The sequence below is a fragment of the Schistocerca cancellata genome, chromosome 4 (assembly GCF_023864275.1).
Source record: "Schistocerca cancellata isolate TAMUIC-IGC-003103 chromosome 4, iqSchCanc2.1, whole genome shotgun sequence".
NCBI classification, from domain to species: Eukaryota; Metazoa; Arthropoda; class Insecta; order Orthoptera; family Acrididae; genus Schistocerca; species Schistocerca cancellata.
Genome location: NC_064629.1, coordinates 549645209 through 549672010, shown reverse-complemented (window position 1 = coordinate 549672010; position 26802 = coordinate 549645209). Strand labels below are relative to the sequence as shown.

The 26802-nt window shown below is 40.8% G+C and overlaps 1 protein-coding gene across 2 annotated transcripts in view; it reads right to left on the bottom strand.

Annotated features, from left to right (window-relative positions):
• Positions 1-26802, bottom strand: part of LOC126183382 (pyruvate dehydrogenase E1 component subunit beta, mitochondrial) — a 97030-nt gene that overhangs the window by 58251 nt on the left and 11977 nt on the right. For both annotated transcript variants that reach the window (XR_007536727.1, XM_049925314.1), the window contains exon 5: positions 17608-17715. Coding sequence is in view for 1 of the 2 variants with exons in the window: in XM_049925314.1 (XP_049781271.1) it covers positions 17608-17715 (108 nt within the window). In the remaining variant the exon portion in view is untranslated. The remainder of the gene's footprint in view (positions 1-17607; positions 17716-26802) is intronic.

Genomic DNA, 26802 nt, shown 5'->3' with positions numbered 1-26802 from the left:
AGGGGTATATGCATATGGGCTTGGAAAAGAGGTGGGAGAGGGAAAAACTCAAGCCCAGAGAGAAGAGACCAGATGCAAACCGCTATCGGACACCCTGACTGGGACCGCCGTTCGGGAAGATGGACGACCGAGTTGGGGAACAGGAGACGGTAATTGGGATGCCCGGGTAAGCTAAAAACATGCATTTCATAAGTGGCCAGCAGTCATTGGCACCAGATCCGCAACAGAGGGACACCAGCCTCCACAAGTAGGTTGTCGACAGGGCTCGTGCGGTAAGCTCCAGTTGCGAGCCAGATCCCGGAGTGAAGGATGGGGTCAAGCAACCGCAAGGCTGAAGGCAATGCCGAACCATAAACCAGGCTCCCATAATCGAGACGGGACTCAATTAATGCGTGATACAGTCTGAGAAGGGTAGACCAATGGCACCCCAGCAGGTGTGACTCAAGCAACGAAGAGCGTTAAGATGGCGCCAGCACATTTGTTTAAGCTGCCGAATACGAGGAAAAAAAGTCAACCGGGCATCAAAAAGCAAGCCCAAAAACCAATGCATCACCACCACGGCCAGGGGTTTGCCATCAAGATAAAGCCGTGGCTCAGGGTGAACAGTGTGATGCTGGCAGAAATGCATGATGCAGGCTTGGTGGCCGAGAACTGGAAGCTGTGCACGACAGCCCAAGACTGCGCCCTGCGGATAGCACCCTGTAGCTGCCGTTCAGCAACCACAATGCCAGTGGAGCTATAGAACAGGCAAAAGTCATCAGGATACAAAGAAGCCGTTACAGACGTTCCCACAGCTGTAGCTAGCCCACTGATAGCAACTAAAAAGAGGAAGACATTCAAGACAGAGCCTTGTGGGACCCCATTCTCCTGAACTGGGGGAGGGACCAACTTGCACGCGGAAGGAACGGGCCGCTAAGACCCGACCCACGAAGCGTGGTGAGGATGTGATGTCGCCATGTTGTATCATAAGCCTTCCGCAAGTCAAAAAAAGACAGCAACCAAATGCTTATGGTGGGCAAATGCCATGCGGATGGCAGACTCCAGGCAGACCAGATTAATGGATTAGGGAACCCACCCTGGGATGGAACCAGAAGGCCCCAAGACTCAAGTAGCCAACTCGCCCTCCAGTTCACCACACGTTCGAGCAACTTGCACGCAATGTTGGTGAGGCTAATGGGGCAATAGCTGTCCACCTCCAGTGGGTTCTTGCCAGGTTTCAACACTGGGATGACAATACTTTCCCGCCACTGTGATGGGAACTCACCCTCAACCCAGATACGGTTGAAAAGGTCTAGGAGGCATTGCTGGCAGTTCACTGGGAGGCGTTTGAGCATCTGATAGTGGATGTGATCCGGCCCAGGAGCCATATTAGGGCAAGCGGCAAGGGCACTTTGGAATTCCCACTCACTGAATGGAGCATTGTACGATTTGGGGTGGCGCGTATGGAATGAAAGGCTCCGATGTTCCAACCACTCTTTTAAGGAGCAGAAGGCCAGTGGGTAATTCGTAGAAGTGGAACTCAGAGCATAATGCTCTGCTAAGAGTTCTGCAATCACATCCGAGTCAGTACAGATGCATCCATTCAGGGAAAGCCCAGGTATGCTGACAGGGGTCCGATATCCATAGGTGCCTAATATTGGCCCAAACCTGCAATGGAGAGGTACGAGTGCCAATGGTGGAGACATACCTTTCCCAGCACTCCTGCTTCCAGTGGCGAATAAGGCATCGAGTTCAGGCATGGAGCCACTTAAAGACAATAAGGTGGTCCAGTGACGGGTGCCACTTATGACGTTGGAGGGCCCACCTGCGATCATAAATTGCCTCAGTGATCTCTGGTAATCACCAAAGCACAGTCCTCCACCGAGGGGACCCAGAAGAACACGGAATTGCAGATTCCACTGCAGAAATGATGCAGATGGCGATTGTGTGAACCACCACATCAATGGTGTCATGAGAAAGAGGCTCAATAGTGGCAATGGAGGTGAACGAGTCTCAATCAGCCTTATTCAAAGCCCATCTGGGGAGACGCCTAGAAGAGTGATGCTGTGACAGTGACAAAAAGATCAGAAAGTGGTCATTACCGCACAAGTCGTCATGCACATCCCAGAGAATGGATGGTAGAAGGCCACGGCTGCAGACCAACGAAAGGTCGATGGGTGAGTATGTGCCATGTGCCACACTGAAATGTGTGGAGGCACCATTATTTAAGAGAGAAAGGTCGAGCTCTGGCAACACTTGCTCAACGACAGTGCCTCGGCCTGTTGCCACCAATCCACCCCACAAAGGGTTATAGGCATTAAAGTCACCCAGTAAAAGAAATGGTGGCAGCATTTGGGCTATCAGCGCAGTCAATACATGCTGTGGGACATCACCATCCAGTGGAAGATAGATACTGCACACAGTAACAGCCTGAGGGGTCCACACCCAAACAGTGACAGCCTCTAAAGATGTTTGAAGAGGGACACACTCGCTGTAAAGAGAGTTAAGGACGTAGACGCAGACTCCACCAGATACCCTCTCATAAGCTGCTCAATTCTTATAATAACCCCGATAGCCACGGAGGGCGGGGGTTCGGGGGTTTGCATCCCTGGAAATCAAGTTTCCTGGAGAGCAATGCAGAAGAAAAGGTGAAGGTTGAGAAGTTGTTTGAGCTCAGCAAGGTGGCGGAAAAAAACCGCTGCAATTCCACTGGAGAATGACATTGTCCGCAGCCGAAAAAGGTGTGAAGGGACCTAGGAGGCAGATTACACTGCTGGGTCATCTACCACCACCAAAGAAGACCATTGCGTCTGAGGTAGAGGCGTGATCGAGTTCGTCGGGGGACGCCGGAATCTCCACCTCATCCTCAGTTGCAGAGCTGGTAGGAAGCGGTGACGGTGGGGATGCCACCACAATTTTCCTGGTCTTAGGGGCCATCATTTTTGACTTGTCTCACTGCTCCTTTGGTTTCTCTGGCTGAGAGGGCTTCACGGATTCAGTCTCCAGGACTGAGGAGGATAGTGAAGCCCTACGACCAGCTGTTTCTGGACACTTCAGTCACTGGCAGGAGTCATCCTTCCCACTAGGAGAAACCTGGGGAGGAAGGGACCCAAGGGACCCCTTCCGATTGAGAGGAGCCTAAGAAGTGGTACGTTTCTCCAGCTCAGAAGTGGGGATGGACGTCCCCGATGGTTTGGTGGGGGGTGTTGCTCCCAAAGGAGGTGGTGCAGGAGCAACAAGGAGGGAAACGCCCGCCCCCCCCCCCCCCCTCAAGGGGGCAGGTGTAGTCTTACGGCTCTGAGGGCTGACTGGAATTGGTGAAACGGATGGGGCTGGAACTGCAGTTATAGCCGCAGAGTAAGAGGTTATCATGCGCATTGGATGGGGCCTTTCAAACTTTCTTTTTGCCTTGGTGTACGACAGTCAGTCCAGGGTCTTTTACTCCATTATTTTCCTCTTCTTCTGCAGAATCCTACAATCCGGCGAGCAAGGGGAATGGTGCTCCCCGCAGTTGACACACATGGGAGGTGGGGCACATGGGCTATTGGGATGGGATGGACGACCACAATCTTGACATATGAGGCTGGAAGTACAGCGGGAAGACATATGGCCGAACTTCCAGCACTTAAAGCACTGCATCGGGGGAGGGATATACGGCCTGACATCACAGCAGTAGACCATCACCTTGACCTTCTCAGGTAATTTATCACCCTCAAAGGCCAAGATGAAGGCACCGGTGGCAACCTGATAATCCCTCTAACACTGGTGGACGTGCTGGACGAAATGGACATGTCGTCACTCTAATTGGTGCACAGCTCGTCATCGGACTGTAAAAGAAGATCCCTGTGGAAGATAATACCCTGGACCATATTTAAGGTCTTATGGGGCATGATAGTAACAAAAACATTCCCCAGCTTGTCACAAGCGAGTGATGCCCGTGACTGGGCAGAGGATGCTGTTTTGATCAAGACTGACCCAGATCGCATTTTGGACAAGCCCGCCACCTCCCCAAACTTGTCCTCTAAATGCGCTACAAAGAACTGAGGCTTCATGGACACAAAGGATTCCCTATCAGCTCACGCACAAACTAGGTAGCAGGGAGAATAAGACTGCTCCCATCCTTACCCTTGCACTCCTCCCATGATGTGGCCAGGGAGGGGAACGACTTGGGGTCATAATTCTGTGTGTTGAATTGAGTCCTGGAATGCTTAGAGACTGCTGGTGGCTGGCCACCAGCAAGAGATTATGTACCACGCTTCATTGCAAGTCATCCGCCCTGATGCCACCCACTCCGACCCAGGGCCCTCCCCATGGCTGCCACCCAGCTGCAGCAAGGGCCACCTGGCAGGATGGCCATTGCCGGGAGTTCCGATGCCCCAGAGAGATAGGTATTTACCCCTTGGCATACGTGGGCAGTTAACGGCGCAGGCATCAGCTGAACAATCCCTGTGTTGTCAGGGGGCTACAACCAACAGGGTACACGGCGGCCCCACCACAACGGACTGGCTACTGTGCTGGATATCAGGTGCAAATAAGTCCATGGTCGCTGTCGGTGCAGAAAGTGAATCTGCAAAGTGCATGGGGGAAACCGCACCCAGGAATGTATCCTCACCCAAGAGAGAGAGAATGAGTGGGACTGCAATGGGACGACAAGAAAGGGGGCTAGAGATCTCAACGCACTATGGACACGATGCACGATGTAAGGCACTCTTCCCCAACTGGCTCACTCCCCAGGAAAATTTGGAAATACGGAGGTCAAAGCCTACAGGGGACCATTACATGAAAGCCAAAATGTGTGCGACTGCTTTTAGTCGCCTCGTACAACAGGCAGGAATACCTCTGACCTGTTCTAACCCCTGGACCCGCAGGGAGGAATCCATCTTTTAACACTTTATCTTCATCCAAATATTTCACTTTCGGAATCTGCACTAACCTCACTAGATTTCTTTCTTCTTTTTCAGCTATAAACACACATCCACTGCCAGCATTCAATCTATCTTTGCACTGTAAATTCAAATAGGAATTTAGAAATTAACTGCTATTAACATCCAATTTCTGCAAGATTTCTGTCCCTTATACTAAGTGGGCATTGTTACCATTTATAAGTGACACCAGTTCTGATACCTATCCATAGACACTCCTGCAATTGAGTAACATTACTCTTTACTGGTACACTATTCTTCCTTGTCCTAAATCAGAATTTATCTTATCAGATATGTGGAGGAATTGTTGTAACTCCAGGAAAAGCCAAGTCTAATTACAATCATTTTCATTTTCAAGCAGTACGCCAAGAATAGTACGTAGGAAAGAGTTAAAATTGTAGTGCTGGATGCCAGGCGTGGCAGAGGGGTCAGTCAGGTTGGAAGTTCAAACTTTCGGGCAGCTGCGCTTGATAAGAAAGCAAACAGCCACCAAGTTATAAAGATACAAAAGAAGCTCTGTGCAGGGACCCGCGATAAGCAGCCAATTAAGAGTATCAACAGAAAACACTACTGGTTAGAGAGAGAAGTCTGGGAGCGGAGAAAGAAAGAGGGCCCTTGGTGGGGACAGCACTACGTCATGAGGAGCCAATGAAGGGCTCAGGACACAGTGTGTGACCATATAGGGAGAGGCACCTCTGTCCCTCCACCCAGCTTCTGAAGAAAAATAATGAAATTAATACTTACCAATACCAAATAAGGACAAGTTGCCTTCGACACTACGTCATGTCAAGCACTGGTGGGGTCGAAGAGGAACGTTAACAAAACTCAGGAGTATGCCGCTCCGCGGTCTTTTCACACTCTAGAGGTTAGGCTCCCGGTAGCGACAGTAGTCAGTGTGGATAGCAACAGCCGACTTGAGCTGAGAAGTGGGCTGTAGGCAGGCAGCCGGAGATAGTTGCCGATGAGTGTCTAGGCAGTAGCCGTGGTACTCTGACGTAGGGTGGTAGTGGGGGGCAGCAGTTACTGCAGAGCATCTGTCAGGCAGTCGGAACGGTGAAGTTAGTCACCGACTCTGTAATAGACTTGGCCATTCCGCAGGTACAATCACTAAGCAGTTACGGTGATCTGTATTTCTTTCTTAATAAACTAGAACTTGTGTAATGTTCGCAAGAGTTTAATTCCACCCACTTCCTAGCCTTGTACTTTCACACCAGGGATTGCAACATCTCTGCCAGATCAAAGTCTCCCTCTCACTAAGGTCAACCGGCTAAACCCCTTTCACGAACCATGTCACTCAATCCCTTGCAAAACCAACGCTTGGGACACAACAGGATTTCTCTATCCTAAAACATCCAAATGTTCACACACTCCACTACCCTAGTAGCACATGCAGGTGTGTGTGTGTGTTTCATACCTAACCTATTAAAGGTTTGCCACAATTATCTACCCAACAGCGGAGGCTGAGAAATAGACATCCAAGATGATCACAGAATTGTCTGAACCTCTGGTTCCAGCCTTCCACTCTCTGCTTCAAACCAGGGGACCATGATCAGTTTAGGTAATGATGCTACAAAATGTTAGCTCTGCTTCCACCTCATGCCTGAAGCTGTCTGTCTTCACCTAAGCAGCCAACTGCCTGTAGGAACTGAGGATTGCTTCTGAACCCATGCAACAGGCATCATATGTGCTGACATGAGAGAGAATCTGCAACCATGTGCACCCAGTGCACTCAGTTACTGCCAGTAGAGCCTGCGCCACGTATCTGACGTGATCCCTGGCAAGTAGACAGGTGGGCACTGACTTCCCTTCCTTGCTCGCTGTTTCCCTAAGGAGCTCCATCAGTCGCCAATTAGTATTTTTCGGGTTAACATACCTCCACCTGTCTACGACATTTATTAGCTGAACTAGGGTCTCCATGAGAAATAGGACAATAAGATGAGAAGATGTAGTCAACAAATTCTGCTGCACTTTCTGCCCACCCCACCCCCCAAAACAAACAAACACACACACACACACACACACACACACACACACACACACACACACACAAAATATGGCAGTTTGGATTCTTTCGGCTTCAACGAACCACATATTCTTTCAACAGTATGGCTGAAAAAGTGACAGGTGCCAGAAAAGCAGAAACCAGGCCCTACAATCAATACTCACCTTCCACATGGATGTAAATAAATAGTGAACATTGAACAAGATAAAAATGTAGTTTATGAGAAAAAATTTATTTAACTAAACATGAAAATCATGTAGCTGCTGAATAATGTTCAAAAGAAAATATTTAAGAAATGGGCAACCACATTAGTCAGGCAATTTCACTAATAAGATGCTTTTGGACTTGAAGTAAAACTGTGCATTAATCAGTAGGAGGTATTTTCCTTGCCATTAATTCTTCTAATAACTGACTATTATATACTGTATTTTTTTGGGAACAGCACTTCAAAATGTCAATATTGTAAGAAATTCCATTAACCTACCAAAAGCATAAAAATAATTTTTTAAATTGATAACATTGCACCAACTGCAACACATTACGCTGTGACATGTAGATTTGTGTTCATATAATTTAAATGAGTCACTTTGAATATCTATCCAGAAAGTGTGTCAGTATTTTACCTAAAATATCACATACCAGAATAAAAATTCCACAGTCTGAAAAATTTTGGAGGAGGGGGAAGAAGAGGGATGTTCAGCATACAAAGTGGCTGCAACATTTGCCGTGATAAGGAAAGTGGTTTCCATTTTTGAACAGAAAACACATTATGAACTACTCAATATTTGACTTTCTCAGTAGCAAATTTAGTTTTTAAAACCATTTTGAAATTTGTGAGTAATGACTGTATGTACAGTTATCCAGTTATGTAACTGAGTGTCTGTTATCAGTAAGACACACTACCCATGAGAGTCCAGCTTCAAAACCTACAGTTTATGCTATGTTTACAGTGTGAAGTTCACAGTGCACTGCATTACAGTCCTCAACAGGTGTCTCCACCAAGGTAATCCTCAACCATAATGCTCCACCTACCACTATCAATGTTTCACTGGAAGAACATCAGCAATTTGAAATGGCAACATATGTGGAAAAATCATAAGATATTACCCCCATTTACACATGTATAAAAAATAAGATCACTGCTTTTTGATACAGGTGTAAATGATGGTAATATCTTATGATTTTTCCGTATATGTTGCCATTTCAAAGCTGATGTTAAAATGATGTCAGAACTATGATTAAAAATATCAGTGAAAAAATTTTAATAGTTCAAAGTAATTACTTGTTTTATTTGAGGGTCCCAATAGCAATACCCCCCCCCCCCCCCTTCCAACTAGAAATGAATTGTGCAATGCAGTCACTGGAGTGTTGGGGGTTATACCCTTTATTTCTATACAATTTAGTGGCTGTGTGTTTAATTTAATTATAAAATACAGTGCCATAAGGAAAGAAATAATTCTGACTAATTAACTTCCTTCTAAATGAGGACAGTTCTTTCTGTAGTGTGTTGTAAAAGTGAAGGTAGACATCATTTTAATGTAATATGAAGTCAAAATACATGAGACACTCCTCCTTTCCAAGGAAAACGGGAGAAAAATTAAATTAAAATGAAGCTATGTTAGAATGAAACTAACTTCTTTATAGCAGTCGTATTTTGTTTGCAAGATTCTCAAGCCATGCCTGAAAACCTAGGGGATCAGTACTGAAATACCTAAGCACTACTACAAAAATAATTTTCACATAACATGACTGGCAAATTTTGTATTAGATAAACCTTTCAGGTACAGTCACAACATTAAACTTTTCTGTACCTGTTTCCAAATTACTACTGCATTCAACAATTGGGACTTATTATATTAAGTTTCCACATATGCCAGTCCATGCTGTGGCAAAAAACTTTTAGCACATCGACTGACATTACTGGACCAAAAAATGACTACACATGTTATTGTTTTGTTGGATTATTAATCTACTTCTTCCCCAAGCCACCAAATAATTGACATGAAACAAGCACAAAACCTCATTACACTGAGAAACTACAAATTCACAGAACTCTACTACATACCTTACAAGTTTAGCAGTATAGTTTATTTGTAATTCAATTAAAATGGTGTTTTAGGTAATTTCTTTAAACTCAAATATAAAATTAAGATTACCACTTTCAGGTAAGTATTTCAGCATTGTATACATAGTAAAGAGAATCTCTCATTAGTCAACCAGAACTGTAAAACAGACTATTTTCAGTTCAGCAGTACAACTTCATATTACTGCTGGCTTTTCCTGTTAGTCACTGACTAATTTCAGTTCATGTTGACTGTGTCTTCTAAAGCACTGCATGTGAGAACTCTCAGTTCATTATGAAACTTAACAGGTTCCAATTTTGCTGTCAGTTATTACGTGTCAAATATAACCACCAAAGTCTTACAAACAAACTCTCCTGTTCAGCTACGTTTAGCAGTAAATAAGTCTGAGTATCTAAAAATATGGCATTTTATCTACAAGAATCCTAAAGTGTTTTGACCCATTTAAGAATCCAAAACACTGTATTAAAATGTGTATTAACTATTCTGTATTTACACAATGAACGCACATTAAAATATCCTTACTTCATCGACTATGTACCGACCATTCCACACATTAAACATTACAAAATACTCAGGAGGCTTGGTCTATACAATATCAATAAATCCAGTGACTTTAGTTACGAAAACAGTCAGGAAACATGAACACTATGGGTCTACAACACAAAAACATGCTGAGGGAGTTCTGTTAGCAATGACAGGAAAGTTTAACAGCTTAACTAAATTTACCCTTTTAAAGACACATACACAAAATAATGAACTGTTAACATGGTGTGGAAAGTCTTGGCAGAGTATAAATAATTTAAGAGTACAGGTAACAATTCACCAGATAGTGGACGCATCAAGTTGTCTACAAGCACACAATTCACCAGTTTGCAGACGAATCCTTTTTCGAGCTAGCATTTGTGTGTGCGCACCCACCTGCTGGTGACCCCCCCCCCCTCCCCCTCACCACTGTATGGCTACATTATAGTCTAGTGAATGAAGAAAAATTAGGGGTAAAATTAATGTAGCCATAAATTTTTGTACATCGGTAGGTGTGTGTGTCACGAACAGCATGCTAAAAATTCTACCTGGTAGGGTTTGAGTGTAGGGGGCATGTATAAGTTACTTTTTTAGCTTTTTATTGAATATGTCGAAAACTGCACAATCTAACAAGAAACAACAATAAACTACATCAAATTTCTTACAAAAAACATCCTATTCATGTTTTCTCTAGGACTAATAGTTTCCACAATGCAGGGGAGAGAAAACTCCCAGATTACTAAAAACAGAGTTTCAATGGAATAAAAATCAATGCATATTGTAAATAATGTGGGTTATGTACAAATATTAAATGTTTGTATCACATCTAAGTGCAGTAGAAGCATATCAAGGAATAGAGTGAGCAGGCAATTCCCCACATAACCACAATCTGGAGACACACCCTCCCTTGTGCTTCTACCCTCCACCCTACGCTTCTACCCTGTTACACCCCCAGAACACAATTTTTTCTTTAATGCAGTTCTACTGTGCTTAGATGTGGTACATAAATTTAATGTTTATTCTTAAGCCACTTGATTTAACAATAAACATAAATTTTATACCATCATAACAATATTTTTAAGAATGCAAATGTGCAATGTGGAAAGTATTAGCCCTACAGCAGTGGTTCCCAACCTGGGGTAATTAACCTCTGAAGAGTACAACGAAATTTTCTGAGGGGTAAACATAAAAAGGTTCTACTGTATTTTGGTCATGAAAGCAAATTATTTTTAAAAAGTTATCATCATTATTGTAGTTGATAGTATAATTGGTATAATGTCAACTTTATCCTGATGCCACTTGTCCCTGAGTTCCTCAGCCAGTTGGATGTATTTTTCAATTTTTCTCCTGTTATCTTCTGTATATTGTAATACTGATTACAACAACTTACCAGTAACTGTATTTTCTCAAATACTACCATTAGCATGTGTCACTATGTGGTGGTGATTACAGATTATGAAACAAAGATACAGACATCTTCCTCACATAATCCACCCACTGTATGCATATTTTGAACTTTGTACCACGCACCAACAACGGTAAAATTGAGACTTGTTGATCACATATGCTTACATATCTCTTGCAAATGCCTTCTCCAAATTTTAGGTAGTTCCCGCAATGGGCAAGAAATTGCTTCATTATTCACTCTGCAACAGATAAACTAACTAATTGATAGCACAACACAACTGTAACTGTGTAATGGTTACTGTAGTATGGTAGGGCCTACATAATATTATTATTATTTCTTTCCTTCCTCAGACGTTATGTCTGGTTAAAAATGGAAAGTGACACAGACCTTGATCAAGTGTGACTTCCTTTTAACTGTACGGTATATGTTACATTGCATTTAGGAACTTTCAGGTAATTGAACATGTATCAATAATTACAGATTTCTGTAGTTTTATATATACGTTTGGATGTAGCTATATTGTGTTGATGTACTGGTGAATATTGTGTGGTATGACTCCTGTAGTTGACAGTATAATTGGTATAATGTCAACTTTATCCTGATGCCACATGTCCTCGACTTCCTCAGCCAGTTGGATGTATTTTTCAATTTTTTCTCCTGTTATCTTCTGTATATTTGTTGTATTCGGTATGGATATTTCTATTAGTTGTGTTAATTTCTTCTTTTTACTGGTTAGTATGATGTAAGGTTTGTTATGTGGTGTTGTTTTATCTGTTATAATGGTTCTGTTCCAGTATAATTTGTATTCATCATTTTCCAGTACATTTTGTGGTGCATACTTGTATGTGGGAACATGTTGTTTTATTAGTTTATGTTGTATGGCAAGTTGTTGATGTATTATTTTTGCTACATTGTCATGTCTTCTGGTGTATTCTGTATTTGCTAGTATTGTAAATCTGCTTGTGATGTGATCTACTGTTTCTATTTGTTGTTTGCATAGTCTGCATTTATCTGTTGTGGTATTGGGATCTTTAATAATATGCTTGCTGTAATATCTGGTGTTTATTGTTTGATCCTGTATTGTAATCATGAATCCTTCCGTCTCACTGAATATATTGCCTTTTCTTAGCCATGTGTTGGATGCGTCTTGATCGATGTGTGGCTGTGTTAGATGATACGGGTGCTTGCCATGTAGTGTTTTCTTTTTCCAATTTACTTTCTTTGTATCTGTTGATGTTATGTGATCTATAGGGTTGTAGAAGTGGTTATGAAATTGCAATGGTGTATCCAACGTATTTATATGAGTGATTGCTTTATGTATTTTTGCTAGTTTCTGCTCATTCTATAAAGAATTTTCTTAAATTGTCTACCTGTCCATAATGTAGGTTTTTTATGTCGATAAATCCCCTTCCTCCTTCCTTTCTGCTTAATGTGAATCTTTCTGTTGCTGAATGTATGTGATGTATTCCATATTTGTGGCATTGTGATCGTGTAAGTGTATCGAGTGCTTCTAGGTCTGTGTTACTCCATTATTATTACTACTACTACTACTACTACTACTACTACTACTACTGGTTGTCATCAGACATTATCAGGGTGTATACGTAGACGAGGAAAAAAAATTCCCCGATTTCCCGGTTAGAAATACGCTTTCTCCCGGATGAAAATACACTTTTTCCGTGTTAAGTAACAGTATACTTCCTCAGAACCATAAAACTTATCAATCCTTTTGATGGTTGTGGTTTTATACACCGGCACAGAATTTCCTGGCACTTTAGAAAACGAAGCTCAGGGGAAAAAAACACGTTTTGGAAAGATGTCTGATGCGCAGCAACATGTATACTGCATATTTTTTACTACAGAAGTATAAATTTAAACTCCACCAAACACCACATGTTACTTTCTGAAGGATTGAAATTGAATTTGCGATGCGGTTTTGTAAGCAAGTCATAGCTCATGTCAAGCGATCGCGCCAGCCGATGACTGCGGATATTCACAGTATAGGACATGTGACAATCAGCCAATACCAACATCACTGTTAAGCAGTGTGAACACACAAATAGGTAAAGGTAATGGTTTAAATTAATATACACAGTGTTGCTGCAAGAAAAGAAAAGCTTTCACGTATAATATTTGTCTTTAAGGTTAATAGGCTGCAAGAGAAGCTAAGCTTTCACACATAATGTTTATCTTTTTGCGCATGTTACACTTTAAGACACATCACACAAATATGCCTCTAAAATTTTTAACAACGGCGTAAATGTCTGTCTTCTGGGCTCAAAAATATTGTAAATGGTCGTCCTCAAAGATCTGATTTTTGAATAAGAGTCAAACCGCTCTGTGATTTAAGAAATTCATCAGACATTTGTGAACAGAGTTCTTTTTGCTTAAAAGGAAATTTACTTTGAAAGTAACACTTTTCAAACAACCATTCGGAATATTTGCGAGTGCTTATGCAGCTACGATGACGCAGGAAGCTGGTACATTCGTAAGTGTAAAACATTAAAAGATCTTACATTCTGTCATAAAAGAAACAAGACATTAGAGGATATTCCAAGAGCATGAGAATTTTGTGAACCATACTAAAATGCATAATTCGGCTTAAAGTGCACATTCGTATGTCCAAATTCAGATGTAAATTTTCTTGCAGTAGCAGTACTGTATTATCTCATGTTTGGTTCTTTATTATGGCATAATGCCATACGTGCTAGAATATGAAAACATGAACTTCAAATGAAGTGAACAGTTGAAACTAGCCAATAGTGTGGAATTAACACTTCGTTTCAAATAAATTGACTGCCTCAGCAGAAAAGATTAATAAAAGCAAAACTTTTTTAGCAAACCGACAAAAATAACTTCATTGTTCTGCAAGGTGATTAACGCTTGACTTACAGAAAGGTGGAAACAAAATAAAATCTGAAACTAATAACATATTTTAGCCTTCCATAATTATGTGAATGTATTTTAATTCACTTGATAGCTTCCAAGCACAGAAATCTGTTTTGTTTTCATTTGACGTGAGAGCAATAAACGAAGAGGAAACAGCAAAAACACTTACCGGTAACACGGGTCACGTGGAGACTACCACCTCAGATTGCTCTGTGCATCAGGTCCAGATCTACGATATTTCCAAACCTGTGCAATATTAGATAGCGGCACTCCCCCTCCCTCGAGCGTTTAAGGTAGGACGACAAAAATTTAAAAAATCGACTTTTCAAAAATATCTTCATTTTGCAGCGCACATCTTACTGAAGAGTCTGCTACATAAAACATATATGTTCGAGGGAATGTAAGGCATGTTATTTGGTCTTAACTGTGACAAAGTGCAGTGGCACACCTCTTCACACAGCATTTTTCCATCGCACGTCGCTGTATTTCGCTCCGTGGAATTCAAACATGTAATATTTTGTAATGGGTGCCATCAAACTATATTCAGGCCAGTGGAAATTAAAATGTCCTGTGGTGCCTCTCCTGCTCGCAGTCTGCCAGTTTGACACCCTGCCCCTCTTAAAAAAAAATGGAAAAAAATCTCGCAATTAATACTGGATGGGATTATTTGTAACTGACAGAACAAGAACTCTTCAGAAAATTTGCAGTCTTTACTGCCTATTAGCAAATAACTTGCTGTTTTGTGTGACATAAAATTAAACATAGGATACATAAAACGAGTAAAGACAAGAGACAAGCAGGACAGTACACATTTCTTCAATCCTTAAGCCCTAGCTTTCTTTCCCCTCTCTAATCTTGCCACAGCTTTATATGGCATACTTTCCTTTCTGGGAAAGAATCTATTACCTCACCAAAGTTCATCAAGATTTTGCTACACGGAAAAACGAAATGTCATTGTCTAATACTAGAAAAACTGTTATTAAAATAGTACCCAAGACTAGTGTGGTTTCTTGATCAGATTACGTGTATTTTGTCACTGTCTGCTAGATAAAACAAAATAGGCCTGCCTAATATTGCAGCAATTGTTACACACACCAAATACACGAGACTGTTTGGGCACAAATGGTCATTCTCATAACACAATAGAATATAATTCACGAAGTACCAATATCAAATGCCTATTAGGCCAACTACAAGCAAAAAGTTTTATGTTAGGAAATAGTTTCACATTTCATTCATACTCTCTAGTTTCTGAAGCAAGAGATCGAAAAACAGTAGTACCAAATTTTTATATAAATTTGGAATTGTCATATTCTTCCGTAATTTGTGTGAGGCCACGTTTATTCTCCTTCTTCGTTCTAACAAACAATCTTGTCGTCACTAATTCTGTAACTATTCCTGACAGTGTCAATACTTATCCTCTGGTTAACTTCACTAACCCTGCCACAATCACCGGTTTAGTTATCGCATTTATTCCCCGGTTAGGCATTATTACTTGTTCGTACAACGTGTTTTCCACACTACTCCCAGAATAGGACTTTAGCGGCTGTTAGCTAGGGACTGTATAACTGGCCCTTAATAGTGCAGCGGTCTGGCCAAAATTTTCTGTCAAAATTTCATTTTCTTGGATACACGGAGAAGACAATACATAATCTTTGTTGCCTGTTATTCCTTTATTTCCACTCTGGTAGTCTGAATCTATGGATTTCGCTAGTAATTATAACACTGATCATTTGCAAACCCAGTCAACCACATAAACAGCGATTGGCATTCACCCGTTCAGCTTTATTCTGATCAGCTCATATAGCCCTGTCCCCTTTTGCCTGCAGGAAAGTTTATTTCTGGATGCGATGGGGATTCCCCTGGCAGAGGTATCACATAACACTATGTGCACATTCAAAAATCAACTTATGATAAATTCAGAAATCAACTTAGAATTTGTTCAAAAATGCTCAAAAATCAACAGGGATGCATTCAAAATCATAGCTCTGAGCCTGTTGCACATTCGTGAATCTGGCTGATTAGTAGCACCAATAAAATTTTTCCGGATAGCATCTGGCTACTTGCTGTTGTATACAGCTAACTGCCACACTTCTGTAGCCAGAAGCGAGAGAAGGTACTACTCATACGCGACTCAACTGTGCACGAGCTTTCTCGCAACCACTCAAACAAATCTAATATAAACAGTTGTGACGTCAAGCTCATTGGAGGCAATTTATTGTTATGAAACATTGCATAGTCTTCCTAAAGCGTTTGACACATTTTGCTGTTGGCAGACGCTTTTATGACCACTGTGTTTTGTTGTCGTATATGGTGCATTTCCTATGTAACTTAAGTTTTATTTTCATTTTTTCCTTTCATTCGTGTTTTATTGTTGTAGCATTATTCTGCAGTAGGAAGATACAGTAATATTCTTTGTTAGAGTATTGGTTCTTACCAGTCAAAGTTACAAAAATATACCTGAAAACTAAAACAATGAAAAATTCCTGGAATTCTAAAAAATTCCCTGGTTTTTCCCGGTTTTCTCCCGGATGTAAAAATTCCCGGGTTTTTCCCTGATCTCCCGGTTGTCTCGTGTCGTATACACCCTGATTATGCATTCACAGTGACAGTCTTCCTGTTTCTGTCATTTAAGAGGTAAGGAGTCCAGCCATCAACAAAATTGCAAGTAATATGTATAGTGCATATATCTTAACTTGGTGGATTTTAAATGTGGGTGCAGATTATGGGTGAAGCAGGTGTCATTAGGGCGAGGAGTATTGCAGGGGAAGCATGTTTTGTAGCAAGGTTGTTAGAAACACACAGTACTAATTGTCTCATTGACTTATTTGTTTGTGGGCTAATAATCTACAACAAATATACAAAATTTATCTTGAAGTTTAGGAGTGAAAGTACTTAAAGAATATTGTTTTTGATTCTAATTTTTAGTTAGGCACTGATGTTGTTGATGGTGCAGGGGGAGAGGGGGGAGGTGGTACTGGCTAATTACCAGCTAATTTTTGGTTACACTCAGGGGTAATGGTCTCAGAAAGGTTGAGAACCACTGCCCTAGAGAAAAAATGAATAGGATCTTTTTTGTACGAAATATAACTTAATTTAGTTTTATATTGGGAAACATTTTTGTGATAAGGTGCAGTTTTCTAAATATTCAAGAAAAAGTGACCTTTACATGCCCCATGCACTAACACCCCACCAGTCAGAATATTTAGTATGTTGTTGTGAAACATCCCGCAACTGTACAAAAATTTGCAACTACACAAATTTTTCCCCTAGTCAACATTTTTTGGTCCACACACACACACACACACACACACACACACACACACACACACACACACACACAGAGAGAGAGAGAGAGAGAGAGAGAGAGAGAGAGAGAGTGTGTGAGTGTGTGTGAGTGTGAGTGTGTGTGTGTGTGTTTGGGGGGGGGGGGGGGGGATTAGAATATTGGTTACCTTTCCTCTTAAATTATTTACAAATTGCTTGTACCTAATATATGAATAATAAACTATATACAACACAAAATGCCCAATGTTACCCTTTGGCATAACATAACTTAATATACACACGGGAGTAGTGCAGTGTGAGATGTCCGAGCTTGTGTTCAGAGATACTAGTAAATAGTTGAAGCAAAGTGAGCTCACGCAGGCATCTTCTCATATAAATGTGAAAAACATTTCACACCCACTAGACAATAAACTACTGAACTCAACCACACGGTGTTGTATCACTTCTTTCCTATCTTGTTTATTCATTACATTACTTCAGAAAATCAGTGTAAATTATAATTTCGAGAAATACCTTCAGTCCTGGACAGTGGCTGTACCACGCGCCAAAACATTGGGAATGTTGAGCTGCTACTCCAGCTGCAGCACCATTAGGTCCTCGGAAAACTATTGGTACATTCACCTGCACATAAATTGTTTCCACATAAATACACCCAAACACAGGTCACATCAATAATGTACCAATTTGTACAGCCAAAAGTAGCATTGTTCATCTAACTACAGTTAAAAATGCAATTATTCAGTGTGTCCCAGTAGAAATGGTCAATATTTTGTGATGTGACAGGAAAGGTCATTCAAAGCAAAAACGCCTAGCAAACATGAGCTCTAACAATCACACCTTAAGAGCTATGAGCACTTGTGCATTAAAAGATATGTCTTCAAAAGTAGAGAAGATGACCAAGTGCTCATAGCTCTTAAGGTATGCCGTTTAGAGCCCACATTTACTGGACTTGTTTCGTGTTTTGGTCCGTACTACCATGTCTCAAAACATGGAAAGCAAAGAGCTTGCTGTAGAAGAGATTTGTTTCACAGTATTGAAGATGACATGCTCATACTGCTGAGACCATTCATTCTTGAACACTGAATATATGAAGATACCTTGATATTTATTTAGTCTGCAATTAACACTTGTTTTATTTTCTGCAACACACAACTGCTGCTGCTACTATTACTAACTGTATTATGGCAGTGAATGCCCTATATCTTACAAAGTAGTTTAGAAGCAGTATGTCCTAACATTTTACCAAATAATTCTACATCATAGCCAAATATTTTCTCTAAAAATGTCACTCACTCACTCTTACTGCTCCCTCTCTCAGCCTCCTGCCATAATCTTGGACTGATATCTTAATAGCTGCATCTAATTATTATTGACCCCTACGAGTTAACGTCTGTTAAATATTTGCCAATTTTTGCAGTATCAGTAGAGAATACATATGTCACTAGCATCTATTAAATCATCATCTTCTACAGGACATAAGTACAACATTTATTATAATGTCACAGAAGAATCAAATATCCCACTGGAAATGCAACAATTTTTCAGAATCTTCAGATCTTCCTGTTCCCACATTTCAATCATTAATTGATGATATTCCTTTCAGGGTACAGCTGAGTTGTCTATTCCATTTTATGCACAATATTTTAATAACACACCTGCTTATCATCCTGAGAGCTGTGTTTTTATATGCACTTGCTGCCTGCACTCCAACCAGACTAAAGCAGTGTTAGTGTCACACTCCACGTGTGAATCAAACTAGGGCTCATTAACATTTTCTCTCTCTCAAATGAATTTCAACTGAAAATAGTTCACTTCTTTATGCTTCACATCTATGCACTGAGCCTCTTCTGCAACATATCACCTTTTCCCCCTCAACCTTCACATCATTCCATTTCATTTTCAAATATCACTGATCAAAAAATCACATTTGTGTGAGATATGTGGTACAATGGAAGTACCTTCTGCCATGCACTTCACGCTTGTTTGCAGGGTACAGATGCAGACTGGGACAGCAGGTTGCCAAAATCCGGAATCTACTCACCAGATTTATGTGGCCTGTAAACCACCTTTCATCAGTTTGGGAATGAGGTGCAGATATTGGCAGCTAAAATCAAGGTAAGTTTGGGAGATTTTCTCAGCATTCTTGTCATGTAAAATTTGAGTAATTATCTCGAGCATTCAACAATCACAACCATCGTCAGTAGCAATTGACAGGATGACTGCTGGTTATAAAAAGCAGTAAGTTTATAATCAATCAAGATACAATGTGACTCCATTATGGAAGCATCACAGATTTATCCATCAGTTTGTCTCTTTGGCAGTTCATTGAAAATATGTACAAGATTACATTTGTTGATAGTAGAGAAAAATTACATTTGCAAATGTTTTGGTTGTATGCAGATCAGATGCATGTCTGGGTCATTTTGTATGTTGCAAGTTACACATTCATACTTTAACTTCATCATGCAGATCTATCACCTGACTCCAAAAAAAATGTCATTCTAAATGCTCTGATACACAGAGTGGAAGCAATTTCTTTGAAGGACCATCCAGAACCCTGGTGCCGGTTTGTTTCTCTCTGGCACTTTCGAATTCACTCCAAGCCACCAATCGAATAGTTCCTCAGCCTGTCTTCCTGACCATTCATCAGCGGTGATCTGCGTGCTGCTACAGAGTGGCGCTGCTGATGTCCAGACTGGTCATGAGGCATGGAGTGCTTTCTGGGAGGCTCTCAGTGGCATGCTGTCAGTGATTATGATAACAGCATCGACAAGGGACTCTATGGTGGCAATTGCTATAGTCCTGGTATTTGGTTTGATTCCATAGTTCATAGTACAGTGGAGGTGTAGAGCAGTGTAATCCGTTGTTGAATGGTGCTGTTGGTTCCGAGTGTTTGCTGGTGCGACTGCAGATAATTACACTGTTGTCTGTGAAGTTGTTAGTGATGTTTTAATTTACCGAGTTATAACTCCATCACCTTGCACATCCATTTACACAAAGATAAGCACCAGGCGGTACACCACCACGAAGGATAACTTTGCCTTATGTTGCTGTTGTGTATTACAGTAATGACTGGCTGTAACAACAGGGCAGTTGGTGTCAGACTGGTTTTGCTTGGGGCAGATTGCCAATTATCACTTAGTTCATGTTGTTTAGCATTGGAGCCAAGTGTTACTGCATTTGTGAACACCTAAAAGCTATAATGGCTTTACGTGTGACTTCCTTTATCTCATCATTTTCTGCAACTGATTATTTGCAGTAAGTTTTGCCATACACATGAAAACTTATTGCTGCACAATGTATTTAATCTAGGCAGCAAGGCCAAACTGTTACCCAAACCAGCCTGTGGGTCTGTTGTGTCGCCGCATTCCACTGATGGTGTGTAGTGTAAACTGAGTAATTCTGTGCTGTCCAGTTTTAAGGTCATCAGCTTCTTAAGTTGTCATTATCATCTTGACGTTTTATTATATTTTAAACAGACCTAGCACCCATATTGGAATAGTATTTTAGTACAGCAGCTTAATTTACTGGCTTCTCTCGGGCTTTCTGCTACATTTCACTAGCAGTTTGCCAAGACAGGTTCAGTTATTTTTAAGGTTATCTAATCATCACTGGCAGTTAAGTTATTCTTTTCAAAATTTGGTTGAAAAGTAATTATTTCAGCTTTAAATTGAACGACTAGTTTTTTTATTAGATTCATTGTTGAGTTATGATGTGCCTGTTGCATTAGTAGTTTTCAGACCTGTTCTTAAATAGTACTCTCAAGTATAGGGATTATCAAGTTTGAGACAACTTGCATTGTTCTCTCTATGTATAGGTAGTAGCTGTATTGATTGAAGGAAATACTTCATTAAATATGCTGAACATTCAATGGGAGAGCATTCAAGGGAAAATTAAATTGCTATTACAGGATTATCTTTAATTGTTGTACTGGTCATCAGTGTCTATAATAAGCTATCACCAAGAATGTAGGAGTCAGTTATGGTGATAGAGATTTTTCTGTGTCTGATCCTTTGCAACCAGGATGCTGAAGACACCTTCCAGCACGCCAAGCAACAAGTGGACATCACATGCTGGTCATAGTTGAGAGCTTCACCTATTCTGTCAATCTCTAATAATTCAAAATTAAATTAACCTAAAAATTATCAATATCCAGCCCTCCACTATTATCATACAACAATACCCTAGTTCAGTGTCTATGGTAAATGTTGTCTTAAGTTGAAACAGACAAAAAAATTGTAGAATTACACTAACACCAGAGACTATACCGTATTTACTCGAATCTAAGCCGCACTTTTTTTCCGGTTTTTGTAATCCAAAAAACCGCCTGCGGCTTAGAATCGAGTGCAAAGCAAGCGGAAGTTCTGAAAAATGTTGGTAGGTGCCGCCACAACTAACTTCTGCCGTCGAATATATGTAGCGCTACACAAGCATGCTTTGTGGGCACAAAGATAAATACTGGCGCCAAAACCTTTTTTTTTTCTCCGCCCCGAGTTTCGACCACTGCATTTTCATACATTGTCCAACGAAGTAAATACAAATTCCGTATTGTTCATCTTCAAATGTAGCAGAATTTCAATGTACTACGAAAATCCAACTGGCAAGACTGTTAGGGATGTTTGTCAATATGGCCAACTCTACGTTCCGAGTTTTTTCCTACCTGTGAGAAGAGATGGTTGCTAATAGGAACCTGATGAAATGTGGATCACATGCAGTATTCTCTTCATCATAAGAATAATACGAAAATAAACATTTTGCCATGTATTCTTTCGTGTTTGCTGCTATCTCATTTAAATCCTGTCTGCCTAATAAACTACGAAACTAGAGTGAAACAACAGCAAACGCGGAAGAATATACGTATCGTGTCATGTTTATAATCGTATTATTCTTATGCCTAATAGTGATATAGTCAGAAATGAAGCACGGCAACTGACTCGATTTTAAATGTAAGATGACTAATTTCTGTGCAGAATTTGATGTACTAAAGAAGCGGCCGCAAAGATTTTCAAATGGAGAAAAATTTGCGCCTAACTCTCGTTCAGAACATGTTCTATCATACGCAGTCTATTATTTGGTTCTTGTTGATCATTATCAAAGAAAGCAGCAGTGTAAGTAACAACAAACTGTAGTCTCTTGCCATTGTTTCGCTAATGAGACGATTCCTCTTTTTTTTAAAAGCGGCGGTAGCGCGCACAAAAGCAAGTCATGCCGCGAGCAGCGACAGGCCGTAAACAAGCACTATCAGAATGCGACAAACAATGTATGACACAGTACAGTAATGCATTTTCAGCTGCGAGTGACGTAAACACCTATAACAATGAAAACGGCACTTATCAGATCAAAGCAAAATAAGCAATCGATTCAAACCAGACGAAGCACGTGAAAAAGGAAGGGTACCCCTATAAATACGGACGGAGCGCCTGACGCATGGCAATGGCTACCTGGTAAAGCTTAACTGCTAAGCTTACGACTCGAACCAAACTACTATAGCTGTATCGTCTTTCATTCGACCTAAATTGTGTCTCATATTACAATGGACCAACTTTGTTTCGATTTGGAGGTGCGGCCTAAAACTTTTCTCTCCCCTTGAATTTCGAGTCTCAAATTTTAGGTGCGGCTTAGATTCGGGAAATATTTTTTTCCTTTATTTCGAGTCTCATTTTTCAGGTGCGGCTTAGATTCGAGTGCGGCTTAGATTCGAGTAAATACGGTACTCACTTCCCTTCTCCACACTTAAATTAACAAAACAGATTCAATTCCATGTGCACTTGAGAGTGTACACCTTAGCTAACCATTCAGGAAGAATAAAAAAATGTCACAGAAAGTCTGGACTTTATAATATTCCTTGTAAATGCTGTAGAAGCTATACTGCACTGTCTGTGTATACCATGTGCACTCATTGCACAGACAACTCTTATCACATTACATAAACAGTAGTGCCCAGAAGTCAAACATTATCAGAAAATAAATGCATATGAGGCAGTGTCAAAAAGTAATGCCTTCAATTTTTTAATGTGAAAACTCTGAAAGCTTTCTAAACCTGCAGAAGTCGCACATAGACTGACAGGCCATGCGAATGTATTTTTCTGTTCTATAAACACTTTGGAGCCATGAATTAAATGATCTGAGTACCTTCCTGCAACCAGTGGTGCTCCTTTGTTTCATGTGGACTACAGCATGGGTTGTGGAATGGTTAACAGCTACAGACTGACAGTCCCACATGAGTAGCAGCAATGGGTATAATTTGTTTTGTTTTCTTTAGGAGAAATAGTGAAACAGAAGCCATTTTATACTTTATTCTCAAATGATTTCTTATGATTGGAGTGTTACTTTCTATTAATTGCATCATTTTGTTAGTTATAGGTTTGTTCATCGTTTCAGTTATATATGTTTGCAGAATGGAATTCCCATTTCAGTTCATGGAGCCACATATGCATCCAGAGGGTTCAAATACATTGGCGTTCAGGAAATCTTGTACTCTTGTACAGAGGCAAAAATGTTTTACTTGTATCCAGTCTCCACCATAACGACAGTGTAGATCAGTAAATTATAGATTGCAGCAATCAGTCGTCCTTTTAAAATTTTATTATGCAGATCTAGACTTCGGCCAGAAGTTAGCCCTTCTCAATGCTAAGAATGCAAGAAGTACATAGTCAGATGATGTCATAAAAAGTTAAAAGTAATAGCTTAACTCATATGGTTTGTATATTACATATCACTATTATTTTCACTCGAAGCATGTAAGTCCCTGTTGATCGCGCTTCACCCACAGTTCATTGAATACAACTGTTTGCAGAAGGCAGGCTGTATAGAGAACACATCGGTTGGTTACATGGCGCCATCTACATGAACTACGTATATAAAATTCAAGGGAAGTAAACCACTTCAAATTTGCATGAGAATTACATAAAATAAAACATAAGTGAAATTCTTTACATTGTAGTCCAACTTATTTCATACAGGGTGTTTCAAAAATGACCGGTATATTTGAAACGGCAATAAAAACTAAAAGAGCAGCGATAGAAATACACAGTTTGTTGCAATATGCTTGGGACAACAGTACATTTTCAGGCGGACAAACTTTCGAAATTACAGTAGTTACAATTTTCAACAACAGATGGCGCTGCAAGTGATGTGAAAGATATAGAAGACAACGCAGTCTGTGGGTACGCCGTTCTGTACGTCGTCTTTCTGCTGTAAGCGTGTGCTGTTCACAACGTGCAAGTGTGCTGTAGACAACATGGTTTATTCCTTAGAACAGAGGATTTTTCTGGTGTTGGAATTCCACCGCCTAGAACACAGTGTTGTTGCAACAAGACGAAGTTTTCAACGGAGGTTTAATGTAACCAAAGGACCGAAAAGCGATACAATAAAGTATCTGTTTGAGAAATTTCAACGGACTGGGAACGTGACGGATGAACGTGCTGGAAAGGTAGGGCGACCGCGTACGGCAACCACAGAGGGCAACGCGCAGCTAGTGCAGCAGGTGATCCAACAGCGGCCTCGGGTTTCCGTTCGCCATGTGGCAGCTGCGGTCCAAATGACGCCAACGTCCACGTATCGTCTCATGCGCCAGAGTTTACACCTCTATCCATACAAAATTCAAACACGGCAACCCCTCAGCGCTGCTACCATTGCTGCACGAGAGACATTCGCTAACGATATAGTGCACAGGATTGATGACGGCGATATGCATGTGGGCAGCATTTGGTTTACTGACGAAGCTTATTTTTACCTGGACGGCTTCGTCAATAAACAGAACTGGCGCATATGGGGAACTGAAAAGCCTCATGTTGCAGTCCCATCGTCCCTGCATCCTCAAAAAGTACTGGTCTGGGCTGCCATTTCTTCCAAAGGAATCACTGGCCCATTTTTCAGATCCGAAACGATTACTGCATCACGCTATCTGGACATTCTTCGTGAATTTGTGGCGGTACAAACTGCCTTAGACGACACTGCGAACACCTCGTGGTTTATGCAAGATGGTGCCCGGCCACATCGCACGGCCGACGTGTTTAATTTCCTGAATGAATATTTCGATGATCGTGCGATTGCTTTGGGCTATCTGAAACATACAGGAGGCGGCGTGGATTGGCTTCCCTATTCGCCAGACATGAACCCCTGTGACTTCTTTCTGTGGGGACACTTGAAAGACCAGATGTACCGCCAGAATCCAGAAACAATTGAACAGCTGAAGCAGTACATCTCATCTGCATGTGAAGCCATTCCGCCAGACACGTTGTCAAAGGTTTCGGGTAATTTCATTCAGAGACTATGCCATATTATTGCTACGCATGGTGGATATGTGGAAAATATCATACTATAGAGTTTCCCAGACCGCAGCACCATCTGTTGTTGAAAATTGTAACTACTGTAATTTCGAAAGTTTGTCCGCCTGAAAATGTACTGTTGTCCCAAGCATATTGCAACAAACGGTGTATTTCTATCGCTGCTCGTTTAGTTTTTATTGCCGTTTCAAATATACTGGTCATTTTTGAAACACCCTGTATTTGCCGGTAAGTAATAAAATTTCCATATTCACTCCTTGTAAGTCCGTTATTATTATTAAAACATCTAAATTACATCAATGGGTAAATTTTTTAAAAAATTTATAAGACACAAGAAGACACGTGCTGTATACAGCTATTAGTTGATATGACTTAAATATTTTTATCTTTATATTATACCTCCCTTTATTAAAACATAATACGTATATTGTTCTTCATATTTACTAAATAGTTCATAGATGACACCAAATGTCAGTCAGATGCATGGTTGGTGCAATTTGGCTATTTAACCACATCATCCCTTAAAACCGATTTTCCTTGTAAATGCAATACAACCAATATATACTGAATTGCCGTTAATAATACTGTATATGCATCTGAGCTAACGTATCATGGAAGAAGTTCTGTTGGTTCAGAATTATAATCATCGTACTCATACAGTATTATGCAAATGGCTGCTACATATTGGCAAGACAGCAGGTGTTACCTCATTCCCCCTGGGTCAAACCATAAACTGTTTCCCAGCAACAAATCTTTGAACAATTCCCAGAACCGTGCAATTTTTCATAACAACCTGATCATTAACCAGGTTGCTGTCGGTATTTTTGTGATGGCAGATCTCAACATCTTCTAGGAGGTCGAGGAACCTGCCCTTCTTGCACTTGTACAGCAACCTCACACTGTATGTCAAAGTCAGCACCTTATGTTTTGTTGTAAGTAAATGTGCAGCCATACTCTATTTCTCCGTGGTATCTTTTCTCCTCAACACGACGTGTTCCCCAAACCTGATTTCCAGCCTCCTTCCTGTTTGGCCAACGTAACAGGCCCTACAGTCTTAGCAATCAATTTTATGAACTCCAGAGAAGCATGAAATATGTTTTTTACGTCTACAGAGTGTTGCAAAATACACCCTAAGTTGTGTTCTCCATACAGCCTGCCTTCTGCAAACAGTAGTATTCAATGAACTGTGGGTGAAGCCCGATCAACAGGGACTTACATGCTTTGAGCAAAAATAATAATGGTATGTAATATACAAACCATATGAGTTAAGCCATTACTTTTAACTTTTTATGACACCATCTGACTATGTACTTCTGTATTCTTAGCACTGAAAATGGCTAGCTTCTGGCTGAAATCTAGATGTGCATAATAAAATTTTAAAAGGATGACTGATTGCTGCAACCTATAATTTACAAGTCAA